Source organism: Neofelis nebulosa, chromosome 16, assembly GCF_028018385.1.
Source record: "Neofelis nebulosa isolate mNeoNeb1 chromosome 16, mNeoNeb1.pri, whole genome shotgun sequence".
Classification (NCBI taxonomy): Eukaryota; Metazoa; Chordata; class Mammalia; order Carnivora; family Felidae; genus Neofelis; species Neofelis nebulosa.
In genome coordinates this window covers 25,833,979-25,857,773 of record NC_080797.1, presented here as the reverse complement: position 1 = coordinate 25,857,773, position 23,795 = coordinate 25,833,979, and the positions used below count along the sequence as shown (strand labels likewise).

At 40.0% G+C, this 23,795-nt stretch overlaps 1 protein-coding gene across 15 annotated transcripts in view; it reads left to right on the top strand.

Annotated features, from left to right (window-relative positions):
* CEP112 (centrosomal protein 112) overlaps positions 1 to 23,795 on the top strand; it is a 413,866-nt gene that overhangs the window by 160,136 nt on the left and 229,935 nt on the right. For 14 of the 15 annotated variants that reach the window (XR_009254956.1, XR_009254958.1, XR_009254962.1 and 11 more), the window contains 2 exons: positions 3,271 to 3,406; positions 21,039 to 21,146. Coding sequence is in view for 5 of the 15 variants with exons in the window: in XM_058703639.1 (XP_058559622.1) it covers positions 3,271 to 3,406; positions 21,039 to 21,146 (244 nt within the window). In the remaining 10 variants the exon portion in view is untranslated. The remainder of the gene's footprint in view (positions 1 to 3,270; positions 3,407 to 21,038; positions 21,147 to 23,795) is intronic. The other variant, XR_009254960.1, reaches the window with a different exon arrangement.

The following is a 23,795-nucleotide window of genomic DNA, read 5'->3' as shown; positions in this document are numbered from 1 at the left end:
TATTTGAATTTTTAAACAAAATAGTCAATATTCGTATCAGGGAAACCCTAGTCAAGTCTTCCTCCTTCTTGGGCAGGGTACTATAAGAAGGATGAAAACACACCAGACCAAACTAAAATTCTCTCCTGCCGTCAGAGTGCTCAGTCTTCTGTGCGGTGATGTCTCCTGAATCAGTCTTCAGTATTAATATCCGGTTATTAATCACTGTTGTCTAGGAGCTAATATTAAGTGGCAAAGAAACAAAACATTTAGGCCTTCGAAGTTGGCAACCGGTTAACATTACAGTCGTTTCATTTTAACAACGTGTAAGAAAAATGGAGGACAGCAAGATACTCTGGTTCCTCTTGAATAGTCACCTCAAGCAAACCGCTGAAAGGAAAGCTTTTTAAAAAGTTCCAGAAACCTGTGCCACGTCGCCGTAAAACGCAGTGACCAGGAGCTACATCTGGCACGCAGCACCGCCTCCAATGGCTGTGCTCTCATGCAGGGCCTCACACACCTTGGGGCCGAGTGTTAAACCCTGAGGGCATTAAAATAGTGGCTCCACCTGTGAAACAGACGTGTGGAAAGGGGTTTCGGTGGAAAAGCTGCCTTGTTTAGCACGGGGGCGGGGGGGGGGGGGTGCGGTTGGTGTGTGGATTTGGTCTTCTTCAGGTAGAAGGCTGTGTGGTGGGTATGAAGAGGTAGACGCACGTCGTATATAATGAAAAATTCGGGGAAGGTGGACGTGGAATATCTTCTTCCAGCTTGTATGCAGAGACTATCCAAACTGGGGTGGGGGGAGGGGGACTCGAAACTAAATACGCATTGCCACATTTTTTTGTTTTACAAAGGGACAGGAGGATCCTGCTGAAGCGGAAACTGGGTGACCGCTTCTCAGTATTTTTGCATGAAAGCTCTGCGAAAGTTTTCAGTATTTGTGGAGGAAGTTTGGTATTTTGATATTTTATATCACATGTGTCACGTGTGTGCTCTTATTGGAAAGCCTGAAAGTTGCTGTGTCTTAGAGGGGTTTTCAAGCTCAGATCTGAGTAAGTCAAAAAAGTCAAATTACTGTTTGTCCACGTCTTAAAAGACAGTAGCATCATTGTTTGGATTCCGCGTTCTTCCCCGCCCCGTCATGATGTTTTCCTAAAATTTGATTTGTGGGGGTTAAGCATCCGACTCTTGATTTGGGCTGTGGGGGTTAAGCATCCGACTCTTGATTTGGGCTCAGGTCACGATCTCACAAGTTGTGGGATCAAGTCCCGTGTCGGGATCTGCACTGACAGTGGGGAGCCCACGTGGGATTTTTCTCTCTCCCTCTCTCTCTGTCCTGCGCCCTGCTCGTGCTCTCTCTCGCTCTCTCAAAATAAATAAATAAACAAAAAACAATTGGATTTGTGTGAATTAAATCACTCCCCCCCCCCCCCCCCACACACACACACAGCATTCTTTGGCATTGCAGTTAAGGAGATGATGTTTATACGTGTGTAAACTTTCGCATTTAGGGAAGATGAACCAAGTTGGTCTTATTTGTGATGTCTCAGTCTGCTCAGGCCGCTGTAACAGAATATCGCCGACTGGGTAGTTTATAAGCAACAGAAGTTTATTTCTCCCAGTTCTGGAGGTTGGGAAATTCAAGACCAAGGCACCAGGATGGTGGTGTTCTGATGAGGGCCCTTTTCTTGGTTCGTGGCTGGCGTCCTCTCCCTGCGTCCTCACCTGATGAAGGGGTCATGGGATCTCTCTGGAACCTCGTTTAGAAGAGCATTCATTTCCCTTTAAGGGGACACATCCAGACCCTAAAGTATGGCACCTGGAAAATCAGAAAAGCAGAATAGTAGCCTGCAGCATGAGCTCAGGGTCAGATGGCCGGGACCAGGCCTGGCTCGATCTGTTACTACATGTGGTATCTCAGAACTACTCCCTAAGCCTCAGTTTCCTGTTCTCTAAAACTAAGGGTATAATAATACTTTGATACACGTTTGCTTTGAGAATAAAGGAGAGAAGAGATGGAAAAATATTTTGCACCGGGCCCAGCACGAGTCAGAACTCCGTATTAGCCATCATGAACTTTCGTGCATTTATAACCGAAAGCCTTTATTTTTTTCCCTGTGTGACTCTGCAGAGATTTCTCTTGTGTTTTGAGCCCCTGTGACCATAGAACTTGAGTTCAAGACGTAAAGAGGTGAGATGGTGATCAGTAGGCACGTGTCCTGCAGGGCAGTGGCACAGTCTCAGGCCACCAAGTGGCTGCGTTGCACCTGTCACCCCACAGGTGAACTGCTACGCATGCATATTAGAGATATCTCTAATGGTATGCGGCTGTTTTTAAATTGAGATATAACTCACATACTATAAAATTCATCCTTGTAAAGTGCAAATCTCAGCAGAGTTCAGTATATTCCTAAGGAAGTGCAACCATTGCCACTGTCTAATTCCGGGACGTTTTCATCACCAGAAAAGACACCCTATATCCATTAGCAGTCACTCTTTGTTCCCCCTGCCCACTCCCTTCCCCCCCCCCCCCCCCCACCCCAGCTTCTGGCCACCTCTAATCTACTTCCTGTCTGTAAGCACTTAGCTATTCTGGGTATTTCATATAAATGGAATCGTACAATATGTCGCCTCTTGTCCCCGGCTTCCCGTGTTCAAGGTTCCTCCATGTAGCATGTGTCAGAACCTCAGTGTGTTTGTTTGTTTGTTTGTTTTAATTTTTTTTAATGTTTATTTATTTCTGAGAGAAAGAGAGAGAAACAGAATGTGAGTGGGGGAAGGGGTGGAGAGAGAGGGAGACACAGAATCCAAAGCAGACTCTGGGCTCTGAGCTATGAGCACCCAGCCCGACGCGGGGCTCGAACCCATGCACCGTGAGATCATGACCTGTGCCGAAGTCGGACACTTAACCGACTGAGCTACCCAGGTGCCCCAGAACTTCAGTGTTTTTTAAGGCTGAATAATATTCCATTGTATACCTTGAACATCTTGTTCTTGTTTATCCATCCATCAGTTGATGGAGATAAGTGGTTTTAAACGGGTTTTGTTTTTAAGGAAATCTTTGGAAGCAGTTTGAGAGAAATCTTTGAGAGTAGTCATCAGAACACTCTGTCTCTTTTTCTGGAGACAAAGTATTTTATTGTCAACTTTTGAAAGGGAAGTTTTATAGAATTTGGATCAAAAACTTGCAATCTGAATGTTATTTTAGAGAGGGTGAAATACTGCCCTTTCATTCAAGCCTTGTTCTTTTATTTTACATTTCAACTCTGAAGCTTTTCTGGACTTTTCTAGGGAGAAAGAGGAGCAGCTGACTCGTGTGACTGAAGTTCAGAGGTCGCAGGCCCAGCAGGCGGACGCTGCCCTGGAAGAGTTTAAGCGGCAGGTGGAACTGAACTCAGAGAAAGTCTACGCCGAAATGAAAGAGCAGGTGAGGAGGCCGCTGTGGCATCTTTTTTGAAAGTCACTGTCTCAGTAGGAAGGTACATTCTGATCTTTATATGACAGAAACATATTTACTTCTAACCAAAGTTTTATCAAAATTAGCCATACTCTTGGGTCACAGGTTCAGAATGAAAAAGGGACAGTAGCTCTGGCAGAGGAGGACACCCACCTCCCCCCGGAGCCTGGAAAGAAGAGGTGGTCCCTCGCAGCCAAGAAGGAGGGCCCTGGCGGGGAGGGCTTGGCCGGCAGGCCCCCCCGGCTCCCTGCAGAGCGTGTGACACGAGGAAGCCACAGCATGTAGCTCTGGCGTGCCTCTCCGTGCTCCCCGGGCCACCGGGTGGCCGCTGACCGGCAAACCTTGGTGGCAGTGTGTGGAAGGAGGAGGGTGGACACCCACCTGGAGCTCTGCAGACAAGGAGATGGGCCCAACTTCCTCCTTCAGGAGTCCTTGATTCTCCTTCAAGCAAAACCACAACAGTCATTTAAAGGCGTAGCTATAGGGGCACCTGGGTGGCTCAGTTGGTCAAGCCTCTGACTCTCAGTCTCGGCTCAGGTCACAATCTCACGGTTCGCGAGTTCAAGCCCTGCATGGAGCTCTGTGCGGATAGTACAGAGCCTGCTTCTCTCTCTCCCTCTCTCCCTGCCCCTCCCCCGCTCACTCTGTTTCTCTCAAAATAAGTACATGAAGTTAAAGTCGTAGCTACAAATGTGGCAATGGCAAGAGTGTGTCTCGTGGATCCGCCTACAGGTAAAACCCCGTGACCCACCAGTGGTGCAGGGGCTCAGGTTCACCGTGTCTGTGCTCGTCCGTGTGTAAGTAGTGTTGTATTTGTCAGTTACAGCAAGTTGTTTGCAACTGACATTTCAGGACAGAGGCCGTCTCCAGTTCGTGCACAGGTGAAGTGGAACGCTTTTTAGTTTTGGGAGAAAATAAAAAATTTGAAAAGGAAACAGGGAGCAAAACCCTAGGTGCCCCTCATGAAGAATCAACCATTGTTAACACGGTGTTTATTTAAACTGCAACCCTACAGATGAAGTTTCATTTGCTTTGTTATTCATATCTAGTCACATTACTCCCTCCTTTCCACTTCTGAGAAAACCACTGTCATTAATTTAGTGTGTATTATTTCAGTCTCTTTTATATTTTTATGTGCATATATAATGTTCATGTATCTTACATGTATATGTTACGTCTATACATATTACATGCATCTAAAAATTTTTGTGCATCTACTTTTTAAAAGTTAGGTAAATACTACAGATTTCATGTATGCCTTATTTGCTCTTTTATATTTTATTGTTTGTGTTTTTTTGTTTTTTTTTTTAACTGGCTGCTTGGAGTTTTTTTTCCACTTGGTGCAAGGCTGCTCTTTTATATTTAATTTTACGTATCCCTGCCCTGTCCATGTTGATTTAGTGCAGTCCTTTTAACACTGAATGTATTTTATCCTATGAATATAGCACATTTCATTTATCAGCTCCTCTATCCAAGGGTATTTGGTTTATTTTCTTCAGGTTTTCTTCATTCTAAAAAATGTTGCAGTCGTGTTTGTGATCTCCTTTTCAGTGGGAGTTAACTTCCTCAGGAGCCCCAAGCACATATGGGGTGGTGGAAACATCCCTATGGAAGGATTCTATGAGTCCTCTACTCTTGACTAGTTTGGAACTGTGCTTTCTTGTTGTTATTTTCTTGATTCGGATTTCCACCCCTATTGAGTTGTGTGAATCTGGGTTTTGAGAATGGGGCTCTGAGATCCCATTCTTCCATTTTTCCACTCACTGCCTAGGGCAGAAGCTGGATTCCTGCAGAGTAATTGTGCCAGAAGGTGGAGACCAGACCCTGCTGCTTGGATGTCCATCTTCCAGCTCCCTGCTAGGAACAGGGCCCAGTCCCTAGAATGTGTATTTGGTCCAAGTATGCAGTGGAGCTACAGAGGAAATTCTCTGATCAGCTTGACACTTAAGGAATACAGAAAATATTGAAGGAGGGGGCCCCTGGCAAGAAGGTTTAAGTATAGAGTCGAGAAGGCTAAAAATGAGGCATTTGAAATTGCTGAGACTGACAGTGCAAGTTCTGAGGAAGGCTGTCATGAGACCATGACAGGTACCTTTGGCTCACTCTTCCACTTGGAGCTGATGATGTAATATTAGCAGGTCACGGTACTCATGGGTAAGAAGGAGAAAAAACAAGCAAACAGCATGGAACTTGTGAAAGCATTCTGTAGAACAGGCAAAAGACATTTGTATTCAGCAGTTACAGAATAAAAGCATACTTCTGAAAATGATCTATGGTGGAATTCTGAAAAAAAAATCAGAAAAGTAGTATCTTTGTATAAGAAGACATGATCTCTAAGAAAGAGGCCACACATATTAAGTAAAATTAATGCAATGAAACCTGGATACATTCTGGAAAAAAAATGCACCTCAAAAATAAAAATGAAAATCCCTCAAGTTTCTAGACAGGATGAAACTGGCAAAGAAATTAGAAAAATAATGGATAATGTTTCAGAGTTTTGAAGGAGGAAGGTTGTGACCCAACCTTCCTAAAATGTTATTTTATACATAACCAAAGAGTTTTTCACTTGCAAAATCAACAGAAAAACATATTCTTAGTAAGAGCTCATAAAATGTATACTGCTTGTTTCTTTTCTGGAAAAAATTATGTGAACAGATCAACCAATCCAGAGATGAAGCCAAAGACATTGCACACATGGGGAAACCATCATATTTAAGGATGAGTAGGGAACAATGGAATCCAGCAAAATAAAAACAAGTTTAACTAATTGTTACAACTCTGATTGTAAGAAAGAATGCTCATGTTTATTGAGTTTTGAAAAAGAAGGTATATAAAGTGGCCAATACAAATTTAATAACAACCTAAAAACAATTTAGTATGCTAAAATTCTTGGCCATGGAAAGGGGAGACTCAAAAGATCTTAAAATCAGAGAAATGCAGATTAAAATAGTTTTGGAATGTATAAGCTTAGGCATAAATCAAATCAACAAGGTATTACACTTTCATAAAAATCTCAAGGAGATAAAGGCAAAACTTGAGAGGAGATGTTGCCAAAGGAACAGAAGTAGAAACAGAACGAGATGTCCAAAATGAGACAGAGTATGTAACTGTCATAATAAATATTAATAGGTTAATTTTTTTAGTAAAATAAGATATTGACTAGTTGACTTAAATCCTTGTGTATGCTGTTTATAAAAGATACAACTAGTTTACACAAAAATTAGATTATGAAAATATATCACTTGTATTCAGAAGAAAAGTAAGAATATAATACTATCATAATAAAGTTAATAAACTAGACGAATGGATATATTTTTGCATGCTAAAGGCAAGAGTATTTAAATATGAAAAAATGTTAGGAATGCATGGAGAATTAAATAGCATTGGGGTGCTTTCATATAGTTTTGTCCATCTAAGATCAGGGGGCGAAAACAAAATAAATAGGAGGTCTAAATAACAGTTTATACAATACCTATATTTCTACTTTCTACCCTTTAAAAATGACCTGTTAAAGTCCTACTCCCTTGGAACAGTTATAAAACTTAGTAGACCATAAAGAGACACTCAGTATGTTTCTAAAACTTGATATGACAGCACATATTTTTTTTACCACAATGCAATAAAATCAGAAATTAATCGCAATTAAAGTTGCTACATTCCGCTTCACCAAAATTAAAAACTTTTGCTCTTTGAAAGACACCATTAAAAAACAACAAAAGGAAGTAAGACAAGCCAGAGAATGGGAGAAAAGATTTACAAATATTTCCAAGAACTTGTATCTAGAGTATAAAAGAAATCTTAACAGCTCAGTAATTAGAAGACAAACAACCCAGTTAAAAATAGGCAAAATTTTGGACACCTCACAGAAGAAGATATACAAATGACTAATCAGCCCATGAAAAGATGTTCAATAGGTCATTATTCATCAGGGAAATTAAAATCAAATGAAATGCCACTATACATGCTCATTAGAATGGTTAAAATTATAAAGATTGCAGGGGCGCCTGGGTGGCTCAGTCGGTTAAGCGTCTGACTTCAGCTCAGGTCATGATCTCTTGGTTCATGGGTTCGAGCCCCACATCGGGCCCTGTGCTAACAGCTTGGAGCCTGGAGCCTGCTTCGGATTCTGTGTCTCCCTCTCTCTCTGCCCTTCCCTGGCTCTCTCTCTCTCTCTCAAAAATAAATAAACATTAAAAAAAAACTATAAAGATTGGTTGATAATGCTGAATGTTGGTGAAGATGCTATCAGATGGAGCTGTCACATACTGCCTATGCGAAAAGTGCCAATTTCTTAAAACATTAAACATTCAGTGACCATCTATCACTCATTCCATTCTATGTGCTTAACCAAGAGAAATGAAGACATATCCAGACAAAGTCTTGCACACAAATGTTGATAGCGGTTTTATTCACAAAAGCCTCTAACTTGAACAGCCCAAATGTTCCTCCGAAGTTGAAAGAACAATCAACATGCAGTATATACAACCGAATACTACTCAGCAATATAAAGGAATGAATTACTGATGCTTACGACAACATGGATGAGTCTCAAGATGCTCGTCAAGTTTTTATTAGTATACTCTCTGAGTAAGGTTGGAATTTCCCAGATGATCTTGAGGTTCTCGTTTTAGGAGATTACCAACCTAGTTTGTTTCAGAGCAAAAGTCCTGTCTCTTCTTCTGTGGGCGGGTTTCAGTTTCAATGAAGTTCCAAAGCCTTTGCTCTGCTGCTTTGGGTCTGTTTTGATTGTGCTAGTCAGGAGGGAGTCTGAGATTTGGGTGGTATTTAAATCACTCCACCCAGTAATCACTCCATGCAGGCACTCGTGGGACATTCCCCAGGGTAGACCATATGCTTGGACACAAAACAATTCTCAATAAATTTAAAAGGATTAAAGTCATGCAAAATGTGTTCAGTGATAATAAATTAGAAATAAACAACAATAAGAAATCTGGGAAGTCCCCACATATTTCGAGATTAAGTAACATAAACAACTCATGGGTCAACGAAGATATTACAAGGAAAATGAGGAAATATTTTGAACTGAATTAAAACAAAAACATGGGCATATCAAAATTTATGGAATGCAGCTAAAGCAGTACTTAGAGAAAAGTTTATAGCTTTAAACGTCTATACCCCAAAAGAAAGTTCTCAAATCAGTAGCCTAAACTTCATCTTAAGAAACCAGAAAAAGAGGGGGCACCTGAATGGCTCAGTTGGTTGTGTCTGACTCTCGATTTCAGCTCAGGTTATGATATCGCAGTTCTTGAGATCAAGCCCTGCATGGGGCTCTGTGCTGACAGTGCGGAGCCTGCTTGGGATCCTCTCTCTCCTCTCTCTCTGCTCCTCCCCTGCTCACACATGCTCTCTCTCTCAAAATAAAACAAATAATGTTAAAAAAAAAAAAAAAAAGAAGAAGAAGAAAGAAACCAGAAAAAGAAAGGCTTCTACCTGAGCAAGCAGAAGAAAGGCAATAGAAAATACCTTTATATTTTTGCAGAAAACAAAGAAGTAGAAAGCAAAAAAAAAAAAGGGGGGGGGGGGAGAAAATTCATGATGCCGAAAGTTGGTTTTTTGAAAAGATCAACAAAACTGACAAATCTTTAGCATGGCTAATGGGAAAAAAAGTGAGAAGAAGCCAATTAGCAAGGTTGGGAATAAAAGAGGAGAGGACGCCATTACTGATCCTATAGAAAATGAAAGAACTACAAGGTGATATTTTATAAACTTATGCCAACAAATTACAAAACTCAGGTGAAATGGACAAATTCATAGAAAGACCCAAAGACCCAAATTACTAAAACTGTCTCCAGAAGAGATAGAAAATCTGAATTGTGCAATAATAAAGATATTTAATTTACAATTAAAAATCTTTTCACAAAGAAAAGCCCAGGACCACCAGGTGGCTTCACTGGTGATTTCCATCAAATATTAAGGAAAAAATAATTTTGAGTTCTTTGAACACTGTCAGAAAATTGAGGAGGAAGGAACACTTTCCAGTTCATTCTATAAAGCCAGGATTACTCTAATATCAAAGCCAAAGACACTGTAAGGAAACTACAAAATAAATCTGTCATGAATACAGACACAAAAATCTTTAATGCTATTTTAGTAAATGGAATCTAGAAACATATAAAAATGATTATACATCACAACCAAGTGGGATTTATTCCAGGAATCCCAGGTGGTGTTAGCATTTGAAAATTAATTGGTGTCATGCCACATGTTAATAAAGGAGAAAACAACATGATCATCTCAGTAGAGGCAGAAAAAGCATTTGAAAAAGTTTGTTCAATATCATTCATGATTTTAAAAAAATACTTGGCAAATTAAGACCAGAAGCAAATGTACTTAACCTAATAAAGGTCATTTATGAAAACTCTATGACTTGTATACTTCGTGTTGGAAGGCTTAATGCTTTTCCTCCTAAGAACAAGGAAACCATGCCTGCTTTTGCCACTTCCATTCGACATTGTATTGGAGATTCTAGCCAGCACACAAAGGGGAAAGAAAAAGGAAAGGGAAGGGAAGGGAAGGGGAGGTAAGGAAACGGAAGGAAAAAGAGAGAGAGAGAAAGAAAGAAAAGGGAAAGAAAGAATAAAAGTTGGAAAGGAAATATGATGACACAATCATTCCGTATGGTCAAAATCCATTAAAAAAAGACAAGAACTAATAAATGATTTAAATAAATTTTCAGGATATGAGGTCAATATACAAAATTTAGCCATACTTCTAAATTTTTTTTTTTTTTTCAACGTTTTTTATTTATTTTTTGGGGACAGAGAGAGACAGAGCATGAACGGGGGAGGGGCAGAGAGAGAGGGAGACACAGAATCGGAAACAGGCTCCAGGCTCCGAGCCATCAGAGCCCCAGAGCCTGACGCGGGGCTCGAACTCACGGACCGCGAGATCGTGACCTGGCTGAAGTCGGACGCTTAACCGACTGCGCCATCCAGGCGCCCCTAGCCATACTTCTATACACGAGCAATGAAACATCTGCAAATGAAATTAAGAAAACAATTTAATCCAGAGTAATGAGAATGTTTTCAAATTGATATATATATTTTTTAAGATGAAAAAGAAGTCTCAGAGTTTTGTGGCAGAACTGAAAGCCCTGGAGACAAAGTCACCTCGGGAACCATTAAATTAAGAAACCTGCCTAGCAACGGGGGTGCCTGGTTAGCTCATTTGGTTAAGTGTCCAACTCTTGATTTCGGCTCCGGTTATGATCTCATGGCTCGTGAGATAGAGGGATCGAAACCCTGTGTCAGGCTCTGTGCTGACAGCATGGAGCCTGCTTGGGATTCTCTCTCTCCTGCTCTCTCTTCCCCTCCCCTACTCATGCTCTCTCTCTCTCTCTCAAAATAAATAAATGATTAAAAAAAAACAACAAAACAACCATTGAAAAAAAAAAAAAAAAAAAAGAACCCTATCTAGCCACAATGTAAGACTGCCATAAAATAAGGAAAGCCAGGGATGGACGATAGTATTCATGGAACTGATTCTGGAACCACCCTTAATTGTTCTTCCCTCATATGTTCTGTTATGTGCCTGGTTCATGGTCCGTCTGCTGTTTTACTTCACCAGTCCTGCCAGACGCATTTGACTCTCCCACTTCTGGATGTTGAGTTAATGTGTTTCTGTCTTCTAGGTATCACATCCATCTCTGTGGACTGGTTAAATGATCCCATGGAGGACCCTACTGGGGTCACGCCCCTGAGATTCTTTTCTTCCTCCACATATCCTAGTCCCGTGTCCTGTCTTTGTGAGTAGTCCTCACCAGGTCTGATTTGCCCAGTGGTGCTCAGTTTAGGCTCCTTGAAAAATAACAGCGATGGCAACTGATGAACAGGAAATTCTTTTGATTGTCTTCTGTGGAAGAAATATTCTTCAGTGGTTTCCATCATATATAGCTTTGCCAGGTGCAGTTGAGTTTCTGAACTAGAGAAAGCACCTTTGGTGTGAGTATAATAACAACAACATTTGTAACAGAATCTGAAGAGCTAGGCTCGTTCACAAATCAAATAATTCTTACATGGCAAATTTCAACAAATGCCAAGTAAAGGGGCACCAGAGTGGCCCTGTTGGTTAAGTGTCTAACTCTTGATCTCAGCTCAGGTCATGATCTCACAGTTTGTGAGATCGAGCCCTGCTTCAGGCTCTGTGTTACCAGCTGAGAGACTGCTTGGGATTCTCTCTCTCCCTCTCTGTGCCCCTCCCCTGCCTCTCTCTCTCTCTCTCTCTCTCTCTCTCTCTCTCTCTGTCTCTGTCTCTCTTTCTCTCAAACTAAGTAAATAAATAAACATTAAAAAACCCAAATGCTAAATAAAATATATATGACAAAACATGGTAAATTAGAAGTCTTCTATTCCATATTTTCAGTTGATTAAGAAGTGTGCATCTGATCTAGCTCAAATTCTAAAAAAATCATTCAGCAGATTCATTGTTTGGAGAATCGTCATGTTTTCACAATTGTTCCATAGTCTATATTTTCACTAGTCTTTCTTTTCTGTTTTTGTTTTGAACTGCTCTTTTCTCTTCTTACTAAAATCTTTTGTGTAAAAGCCAGCAGAGCTCAGGGCATCTTTTTCCATTTGGAAACTGCTGCAGATAGCAGACAATGGGAATTTGAATTAAAAAAAAGAAAAGCTTTGAGTTTGTTTTTGAAAGTGAATTGCTATTTCAAAAATGAGGCCCATGAGAGAAAATGCAACAGGAGAAAGTTTTTTAAAAAATTGCTTCACACTGTTTCTTTCACTTTGAAGAACTTTTGATCTCATTTAAGATTGCTTCAATAACCTAATTTTTACTCCATAGTGAAACCCATTAAAGTGTTAGCTGTCAGCAATTAGTTGTATAAAATATACACATTTTAATGGTGACAACATACTCCTGTTCTAGAATTTTCTGTATATGTGTGTACATAATCATATCTTTAAAAGCAATAGTGTTCTATATTTACCCATTCTCTGTGAAACAAATAAATGACTGAAAAGACAGCTAAGTTTTTAGAAGTACTGGCAGTCATTCTAAAGTGACATTTTTTCGTCTGGTAAAATGATTGCATGGATGTTGGCTAACTCGTTCCTCTTGGGGCTTCTGCTAGCCACTTGACTTCTAGATAATTTCTCTCTCCTTGAAAATATGTCCCCATTAAAGGGTATTTGCTGCTAAATATCTGGCTTTAAATTCTATTCCTTTTTTTTTTATAGTCATCAGCTACATGATGTTAGCTTTGGACTTCGGAGAACCCACTGGCTTGCCATGAAAGCACAATTCTGAAACATTGCTGTTGACTAGTGAGGTTGCCTCTGGCTCCTCGTACAATTGAAACTGGTTAGCAGTTTCTTATATTCTTAGAGGTTGCAAATTCATTTCATCGTCCTATTATTGCTGTTGAATGGCTGAAAAAAATTCTCAAGTTACAAGGAAGAAAGAATGCCATCTGGATATATTTGTGTCCTTAAGTGTCAATGGATAACAAACAGAGAAAGAAAGAATCATACAAACCATTTACTGTGACTTACACCTTTGTCCTCTTGTCCGTTAAGGGTCATGCTGATTCATGTAATTTTAAATAAGTTTTTTTAGACCAGTTTTAAGATAGTAAAAGATCCAACATAAATAGAAGCATTTTCCCTCAGTTACTTTTTGATGATAATGGAGAAGTCTCTCCACCCTTTTACCATTTGGAATTTTGTGTCTGAATGAGATTAAGCAGCAGAAGTAAAATTCTAGAATTATATTTAAATGTTTCCATAGAGCCTACTGTGGTAATTAATTCCAAATGGCAACATGCAGAGAATATGTATAAGTCTTTGGCTTTGAAAAGCAAAACTAAACAACAGCAAAACAAATAAAAGAAATTTTACCTTTTATCTTTAAATGCTTACTGTAAGAGGAGTAAGTGAAGCTTTTTCCTTGTAATATTTATCAATGACTAATCTCTTTCACAGAAGGAAGATAAGCCAAAAAAATCTACTGAGGACATTGGAAAAGAAAATATGTCATTGTTTTTTCTGTATTTGACTGATTCGAAGGGTTATTAATTGTGAAATAGTAACATTATTATTTTTAATACTTCAATTATTTTATTGACTTACTGGCCAAGGATTCAATAGACTTGACTTCTTTCATTCATTTATAAAAAAATGCATGAATACTTGCCCTACACCAGCCATTGTTACTGATTCTGTGAGTTCAGGGATTATTTTTTTTTTTTTTCAACGTTTTTTTTTTTTGTTTTTTTTTTTTTTTTTTATTTTTGGGACAGAGAGAGACAGAGCATGAACGGGGGAGGGGCAGAGAGAGAGGGAGACACAGAATCGGAAACAGGCTCCAGGCTCTGAGCTGTCAGCACAGAGCCCGACACGGGGCTCGAACTCACGGACTGCGAGATCGTGACCTGGCTGAAGTCGGCCGCTTAACCGACTGCGCCACCCAGGCGCCCCTGTGAGTTCAGGGATTATTAAGACATGTGTGTGGCTTGTGTGATAGACCGATGCATAGAAGCGTGTGATTTAGTAAGTGGTATAGTTGGTGGGATAAATAGGTCAGTAAGAGAACACGGAGGAGAAACAGCTGAGCTCCCCAGTGAGTTATGCAATTACCTGCAATTATGGAATCTTTGTGTAACTACAAATTTCTCAAATACTTACTTGTTTAGACATCACTGGTAATGGATTTAGTAAAGTCTTTAAGTATAAGGTCAGATAGACAATTAAGTTTTAGTTCCGTATATCAGCATACAACAAATAGAAAATAAACTTTGAAAAAGATGTCATTGTACGAAAAAGCTTCACGGACCTAAAAATAAATCTAACAAAAAATGGCAAGGCCTCTGTTTAAAAACTGGAAAATATTGGGGCACCTGTTGGCTCAGTCGATTGAAGGCCTTAGTCTTGATTACGGCTCGGGTCATGATCCCAGGGTCGTGGGATTGAGCCCTGCGTCGGGCTCCGCACTGAGCATGGAACCTGCTTAAGATTCTCTCTCTTTCTCCCTCTACTCCTTTCCCCACTCGCACACACTCTCTCTCTCTCTCTCTCTCTCAAATTAAAAAAATATATAAAAACTGGCAAACATGATCAAAAGAAATCAAGAATACCTAAAGAAATTGGGGGATTCAAAGACTCGATGTTATAAACATGTCAGTTCTCCCCACATTAATCTATAAAAGCAACACAGTTCTCTAAAAATCAAAATGTTAGTAGTAGTTGTTTTTTGTTTCTTTTTGGTGAGGTGAAAGGAAGTGAGAGAAACTGACAGCTGATTTGAAAATGCAAAGGGCTAATACTTGCTCTGGCAATCTGGAAGAAAAGCACAACTGGAGAACTTACATGACCAGATATTGAAGCTAATATTCAGCTACAGAATTAATACAGCATGATTTGGGCACAAGGATGATCAGTGTTACAGAAGAAAGAGAGCCCGAAGTAGACTCACACATCCATGATCAATGTGATTCATGTCAGAGGAAGGATGTCAGTTGCAGCAGGGAAAGAATGATCATTTCAATAAATGCCACAGTGTCAATTGGATAGCCATGTGGAGGGAAAAAAAAAAAGAATCTCGTCTCTTACTTTACCCCATTCACAAAATCAATTCCAGGATTATAGATGTACAAGTGATAGGTAAAACAATAAAACTTTCAGAAGAAAATGTAGAAAATTTTGATAGTTGGAACCAGGTAAAGATTTTCTAAATAGGAAACGAAAAGGCATTAAAAAGAAAACCCCAAATATTGTCAAATTTAACCTCACTAAAATAAAACAAAAACAAAAACAAAAACACCTTTTGTTTATTAAAAGAGACCAGTAGAAAATGGAAAGGCAACCTCAGAGTGGGAGAAGACATTTGTAATTCAGATATTGAACCAAAAATTCATATCCAGAACAGATTCAGAATTCTCATCAACCATTAAGGACAGATACCAGAAATACTATGTTTTATATCAATTTATGGTTATTGCTCACAAAAGAACTATAGATATAATCAATTAATGTGTTGATTGGTTTTCCCTATTAAGTATATTAGTTCCCACTGAGTCTTTAGCCAAGCACAGATATAACGATCTGTCTTTCCTCCCATTTATATCTATCTGCCTGCCTGTCTTGATCGATCAATCGATCGATCGATCGATCGATCTGAACATACTTGAAGAACAGTTTTTCATGGTTTATCTGCATATGTATTAAATACAAAAATATATTTTGAACTGTATATTTCTATACAAATGTATGCTTATTGTAGTGTGAATTGTTCATGTTGAATTACTCAATATAATAACACAAGAATACTAGAGAAAGAGCGATAACTTACGACTCTGTTTGACAGTGACTGCCAAACGTCCATTCCTGCTTTCTTACTCATGGAGCCCTGATTTGATTTAAGGTGGCATTAGGCACAGTTTTCAAACTGCAGTCTCTCACCTTGCAGATGGAGCTTACCTTTTAATGCAGCTCCAGTGAATGAGACGCAAACAGCATAGTTAATTTGCTATTGACAAGAACTTGCAGGAACGCTCCTGAACAGGGCATTCAGCTCTGCTAACATGGACCCTTTGCCCTTCCCTTCCCAGATGTTCAGAGCTGTAGAAGCCATTTTGCAACTATTAGGGGCAGGTTGAATTGCAGAGTCCTTAACCCTGACATCTTTGAACTGCCAATGTAACAGCCTCTTTCTGAACTTGTGGCACAGGAAAACATAAAGGGCCTATGTTGTTTAAGCTATGCATGGTTACTTGGGTTTTCTCTTACATGTAGCTGAAGTAATGAATGCCTGAGGCACCATACAAGGAAAACACAACCCCCACTCCTTTTTAAACCTCTCCTTCCTTCTTTAAACACTAAACGTTCACAGAAATGCACCCAGACCCTTTTTGCTCCTAATTTGACCACCAAGTTTTACTGTTAGGTTTTTTTGAAGCCAGAGTTACACAATAAAGGAGTGTTGTTGTTATTTTTCTGACGCTTGAACGGAATGGGGAATGATGTATGAGGAAGCAGAATCTTTTGTATCTATGGCAACTGAGAACACTGTGTTTTTATACAAGCTAAGTATTTTACAAGACTTTTTTTTATTTTTTTGTTAAATTGTTGAAGGAAAATGGAGTGGGGCCTTGCATTTTCGGTCAGTATAATCTAAAATGACATGCGTTTCGTTTTCTTGTATTAGTTATTATTTACTTTGAATGTGTCTTACCATTTAGGTATAAGAGGTCTTTTTATGTGCTTTAAATTGTTTTCTGTTTTGATTTTAGAAGATACTTCTGTTTTTTTTTTCTTGAAGATATTCTGGGTTTTTTTTAGAAACTTTGAGTACATAAAGCTTAGTTTTTATTTCAAATTCTGAATATTCAAAATTTTAAAATACTTATTATTTACCTTAATATTCAATCTGTACCCAAGTAAAATAGGAACCTAAGATCAATTTCATATGAAGATCTGTCTTAAAATTACTAAATAAAACAGGTCTTCCCTCCTTGGTTTACCTTCTCTTTTTTCTTTCCCCTTTGCTTTTGCCAATCATTTTATTCATCCTTAAGGATTAAAAAAATTGTTTTTAATGTTTTATTTATTTTTGAGAGAGAGACAGAGCGTGAGCAAGAGAGGGTCAGAGAGAGGGAGACCCAGAATCTGAAGCAGGCTCCAGGCTCCGAGCTGTCAGTACAGAGCCCGACGCGGGGCTCGAACTCACGAACCGTGAGATCATGACCTGAGCCGAAGTCGGACGCTCAACCGACTGAGCCACCCAGGCACATCCCTAAGAATTTAATGCATATTTATTCTGTGCACCATGCTGATAAATTAATAATTAAGATAGAAGAGAATTATAAATCATATTTCCTTCTATTTGCTGGCTCATGATCTGGATGAATAAACAAAGTTCACACGTTTGAAACACTTCCACATTACAGAGAAAAACAGAGTGTCCTATGAAAATGATCCTTGAGCATTGAGAGAAGGAAGGCATTAATGTCGGTTGGTGGGATTAAAGAACACCTCAGGGGAGCCTGGATGGCTCACTTGGTTAAGTGTCCCACTTCGGCTCAGGTCATGATTTCACGGTTCGTGAGTTCGAGCCCCACGTTGGGCTCTGTGCTGACCGCTCAGAGCCTGGAGCCTTCTTGGATTCTGTCTCCCTCTCTCTCTGCTCCTTCCCTGCTTGTGCTCTGTCTCTCTCTTCGTCAAAAATAAATAAACATTAAAAAAAAAAAAAAAAGAACACCTCAGAGAGGAGAGAAGACTTGAGTCAGCCTTGAAGATGATCCCTTTGGATGAGGAAACAAATGAAGGGACTTTCCAGATAGTGCAACGAGCAAAAGTCTAAAGAATCAAGAACAGACTTGGCTTGTTTGGGAAATGCCAATGATACCAGAGTTTGGAAAGGCCAATGATACTAGAGTATAGGGAGTGCCCGACTGCTCGGGACAAATTAAGGAGTTTTCTGTGTGAGGTCTACTGTGAAAAGCATTGAAGGAGAGAGAGCCTTGACACCCACATCTTGAGTTAGAGACGAAAGAAAGCTCTTAGTACGGAAGGCTTGAATGTGTCTCCTTCAGTAATTCCTTAATGAATTTATTGTTGGCCACAATACTACCTGTAGATCAATAGCCTTAGAACACCGATCGTTGAACTTGGAAGCAGATGACTTAGTGTTATTAAGGTTGCACGGAGAAATCCTTAGGCTAAATCTCGTGCCGTTATGTAGATACTCCAGACTTCACTGTGAGAAACAGAAACTGCACTGTACTGTTGGGTAGCAGTCGTGAGCGGCCATATGCATTTTGTTCTCGTCCAGTGAAACTGGCTGCTCTTCAGCGAACATTTTTGCTCCTAGAGAATTAAGGTTTAATAATCATGTCTGAATAAATGCACTTGAACTGGGAAGGAAGCATTCTTAGGGTTCATTTTCCCCAGTATTCATGTTTTGTCTAATCCTAGCAATTACCAAAAGGTAACCTGAAAGAGAGCATGGTGTACAAGCTGAAAAAAAAGAAATATCTCAACCTACCAGTGAAGCAGAATAATAAGTAATAATAAGCAGAATAATAAGTGAGAATAATAAGTAAGAGTAGCCAGTGATAGGATGATTGTCACACTAACTGACGATTGTCCCAGAAAAAAAATACCTTCTGAGGAAAAACTAAGCCAGGGAAAGAAAGACAAATGAGGGGCACCTGGGTGGCTCAGTCAGTTAAGCTTCCGACTTTGGCTCAGGTCGTGATCTCACAGTTGGTGAGTTCGAGCCCCGCGTGGGGCTCTGTGCTGACAGCTCAGAGCCTGGAGCCTGCTTCGGATTCTATGTCTCCCTCTCTTTCTGCCCCTCCCCCACTTGTGTGTGCGCTGTCTCTCTCTCTCTCTCAGAAATAAATATTAGAAAAAGACATGAAAAACTGCACTATGAATATAAGTTGCCATTTTCATGTTATCGATGTGGAGATATTTTTCATTACGAAACGTAAGAATTTTTCTTTCTTGCCACCTATGAGCGACCATCTGGCAAGAGCAAGGATAATAATACATCATCTCTAATTTTGTATGTGCTAGAAAGCATCAGATCCAACGTGATTTTGTATTTGTTACAGAGAACCTGGCACTATTAAATGTTGAAAATTGTTTATTCAGCAAATCTCAAACCTAGCTGCATGTACTTGGTCTGTCTTGGGTTTTTTTGTTTGTTTGTTTGGTGGTGGTTTTTTTTTTTTTCATTTGATTGGTATTTACGGAGTCCCTAGATGCACCAGGCAGTGTGCCAAATTGTTGGGGTACATGAGTGAATGCGGGGTTGCATTACAGTGGGCAAGGCAGATCTTAAAATGAGCCCTAGATGAAGAAGTCAATTGCGTAGGGTACTTGAAGGTTATATGTTCTATGGTAAAAAGGAACAGTAAAACAAGGAAAGGGAGACTGGGAGGGCGGGGGGCAAGGCTGCAATTTAAAATAGGGTGGTCAGGGAGACTTCAGTACCAAGATAACATTTAAGCAGAAACTTAAGACTTTGAGAAAGAAGTCATGTGAATATCTGAGGAGAAGCTTCCAGACACCAAGGCGAGAGCATCTCTGGCATGTCGTCCGCCCAGCAAGGAGGCAGGTGGGCTGCAGTGGTGCGGGGGGGTGGGGGGGTGGGGGTGGTATAGAGTGGTAGAGGTGAATTGAGAGGGGTACCTGGGATTGGATCACATGAGGCCTCATGGAATGTGGTGGTGTGTTTGGCTTTTAATTTTTTTTTTTTTTATAATAACAGCTTTATTAAGATACAGTTCACATACCAGCAATTAATTCATTGTAAGTGTCCAATTTAATGGTTTTTATTATATTCAACCTTCCGTAACCATCCCCACAATCAATTTTAAGTTTCCATTGCCCCTCAAAGAGATCTAGATATTCTTCTAGATATTCAGTAGAAACAGGATCATATAAAACATAGTCTTTTGTGACTGCCTCCTTTCACTTAGCGTAGCATTTTCAAGGTTCATCCGTGTTAACGTGTGTTAGTATTTCATTTCTTTTCATGATTGAACGATACCCCTCTGGATGGATATACAACACTTTGTTTATCCATTCATCAATTGATGAACATCTGGGTTATCTCCTCTTTTGGGCTATTAGGAGTAATGCTGCTATGAATATTTATCTGCAAGTTTTTCGGTGGGTGCGTGTTTTAATTTTTCACCCAGGAGTGGACTTCCTGGAACATGTGGTAAGTATGTTTAACCTTTTGAGGAACTACCAAACTATCTTCCACTGGCCTTCCTACCAGCAGGGTTTCTCCACATCTTCACCAGCTCTTGCTATTAGCTGTCTTTTGATTCAGACCGTCCTAGTGGGCGTCAAGTGGTACGTCATTAGTGTTTTAAATTTGAAATCGCCTAATTACAGTGATGTCGAACATCTTCTCATGTGCTTGTTGGCCCATTGTATATCTTCTTTGGAGAAATGTCTTTTCAGTTCCTTTGCTCATTAAAAAAAAAATTTTTTTTAACTTTTTTTAATTTTTGAGAGTGAAAGAGACAGAGTGTGAGCAGGGGAGGGAGACACAGAATCCAAAGCAGGCTCCAGGCTCTGAGCTGTCAGCACAGAGCCCGATGCAGGGCTCGAACTCACAAACCGCGAGATCATGACCTGAGCCGAAGTGGGAAGCATAACCGACTGAGCCACCCAGACACCCCTGCCCATTTTAAAATTGAGTAAAATTGTCCACTTCTTACTGAGCCATGAGCAATCTTTATGTATTCTTGATACAAATCCCTTATCAGATGTATGGTTTGCAGATATTTTCTCCCATTCAGCACACATCTAGGCCTTAAAAAATCTTGTTGAGTAAGTATTTGAATGTTCAAAATTATATTCGCATTACAATGTTACTATAGAATTAGAATTTAGTTAATTATATATCAATGCTAATTTCCCTGACTTAACCTATTAAATATGAGTAATAAATGGATAGAGCTTTCATAATCTTACCGTCTTTAAATTCAGTATTATGATTGGTAGGGGGTGTTTAAAATCTGCCATTTTAATGAATGGGCAAATTATAAAAACATGGAATGTAATTAGTTTTTTGTTTAAAAAATATATTTGATTTTTAAATCTTACAGATGGAAAAAGTAGAAACAGATCTAACCAGATCCAAGTCTCTTCGCGAGAAACAGTCAAAGGAGTTTTTATGGCAGCTGGAGGACGTCAAACAACGATATGAACAGCAGGTTGGTCTTTCATTTTGATGATGCCTTTGAATTTTTAAATGCATGTGCAATCTCTCTTTTAAAAATCTCATTATATCACGGACACCTGGCTGGCTCAGTCAGTGGAGCATGTAACTCTTGGATCTCGGGGTCGTGAGTATGAGCCCCACATTGGGAATAGAGATTACTTAAAAATAAAAAAAAATTTTTAAGTTTATTTATTTATTTTGAGAGAGAGAGAGAGAGAGAGAGAGAGAGAGAGGGAGGGAGGTAAGGGCAGAGAGGGAAGGAGAGAGAGGATTCCAAGCAGGCTCCATACTGTCAGTGCAGAGGCCAATCAAAGCAGGGCTGAAACTCACAAACCGTGAAATCATGACCTGAGCCAAAATCCAGAGTTGGACACCTACCCGACTTAGCCACCCAGGCGCCCCAAAAATAAAATTCTAAAAAAAATATCATTATATCATAAAATCCCTGCCCAGTGAAAATTTTACTAAGAATGTTGTTACCAGTGTATGAGAATCATTTAAAATAAGATCTGTTTTGGTAAAATCCAGAAACAGAATTGTAGCTGTTCGCTGAAGTCTGTTCTGACAGTTTATCCATCTGCATGTTGAATTGAAACATTTATTGTGATTCCTGAGTCCTTCTGTTCCTGGCAGGGCCTAAGTGTGACTCACTCATTTATTTGAGAAGTGGTTTTGGGTGCCCACCATGTCCCGACCCTGGACGGAGCTGTCAGCAGGACCGAAAGTGTTCCTTTGCTCACAGAGCATACACACTCCACTTGGTGCGCAGCCAACCCATTGATAAAAAACCAAACAAAACCAAACAGATGAGATAATTTTGAAGAGTGATTTATGAAGTCGCGAGGAGGTGTGTACAGAGGCCTCGTCGGGGAGAGTCGGGAAGGGGATTACCGGCACTGACAGGTGGTCAGGGAAGCCCTCTGACCAGGGAACTTTGTGCTCAGAATCTTGAAAACTAGGACTGAGCCAGCCATGAAGTCTCTGGAAGAAGAGTATTCTGGACTGAGGGAGCAATGTGTGCAAGGATCTGATGAGCGCCAGCTGGGAGCGTTCAAGGAACAAAAGATGACAGTAAAGTGGGGGAGTGCCTGGGTGGCTCAGTTGGTTAAGCGTCCGACTTTGGCTCAGGTCGTGATCTCATGGTTCATGAGGTCGAGCCCGTTTCAGGCTCTGAGCTCACGGTGTAGAGCCTGCTTCGGATCCTCTGTCCCCCTCTCTCTCTCTGCCCCTCCCCTGCTCCCTCTCTCTCTCTCTCTCTCTCTCTCTCTCTCTCTCAAAAATAAATAAACATAAAAAAAAAATGACAGTAGAGGCTGGTTCAGCATGTATGTAGGGAGGAAGCTTCTAGCTGTAGGAGATGGGGTTAGAATTTGGCTAGGACCAGGACATCCGGGGTAGTGTCTTTTCTAAGAATGTAGTCCAGCTAATTCTTGGAATATTTAAGATGGCTATTAATTTTTACTTATTTGTCTAATTTATTTCCCTAATTTCCTTAACATCTGGAAAAAATGTTAATTAGCTTAATCACTAAGAAAAATTAAAGATAGTATTTGAACCTTTTTATTCTGAAAACCTCAATAATTTTTTTCATTATTGTATTTTCAATTCCTTATTAAATGGGTACTGCATCAAAAACTAATTAATCCCTTGTGATTACTGGATTCAAATCCCTCTCCGAAGTGATAGCAATTAGGGACTCAGTTGAGTTCCATGAAAAGAAAGTCTGGTCTGACATGTGACCTGACTGTTGGTACGTTGTTGTTGCTGTTTTCATCTTAAAATGTTGGTAAAAATACCTGAGTTACTTTGACAGGAATGGTGTAAAGGCAAAAGAGTTCCAAAGACAGAAGTTTGCAAATCGGTCCTTCTTTGTTATTGCCATCATCTGTATTTTTTTTTTTTTTTTTTTTTTTTTTTTTTAACGTTTATTTATTTTTGAGACAGAGAGAGACAGAGCATGAACGGGGGAGGGTCTGAGAGAGAGGGAGACACAGAATCGGAAACAGGCTCCAGGCTCCGAGCCATCAGCCCAGAGCCTGACGCGGGGCTCGAACTCACGGACCGCGAGATCGTGACCTGGCTGAAGTCGGACGCTTAACCGACTGCGCCACCCAGGCGCCCCTGCCATCATCTGTATTGTCCTGCTCCATTCTGCTTCAACACTTCCCTAAAACGTTACATGAACGTGACCTTTTGGGCCCATGCCCATTTCTTCCTTCTCTGACATTATGGCATTAATCACCTCATCATTCCTTACACTGAAATCAGCTCTTGTAAAATACCATCTAGAGCTGTTCTTAATCCAGAATGGAGTACCAGGAGCAGAAACTGTCTTTTACTCTTCTTCCAGCCTGTTACATTATGTTTCTGTGATTGAGCCGATAATAGAAATACATTATCGAATTCATTATTGTTTAATTGACTTGGGTGGGAAGTGGGGATAAGAAAGAAACTGAGGTCATAGCCAAATATAGATAAGAATATTAAGAATGGGCAAGAAGTGTTGCATATTGTCATGTTCTAGTTACAAGTATAACGGAGGTGATTCTTGGATTGAAAGCGATATTAGAAGCAAAAACAATAACAAGAAAAACGTTACTTCCTCTAAGTAAACTGGTGGAGGAACAGGGGAGAGAGACAC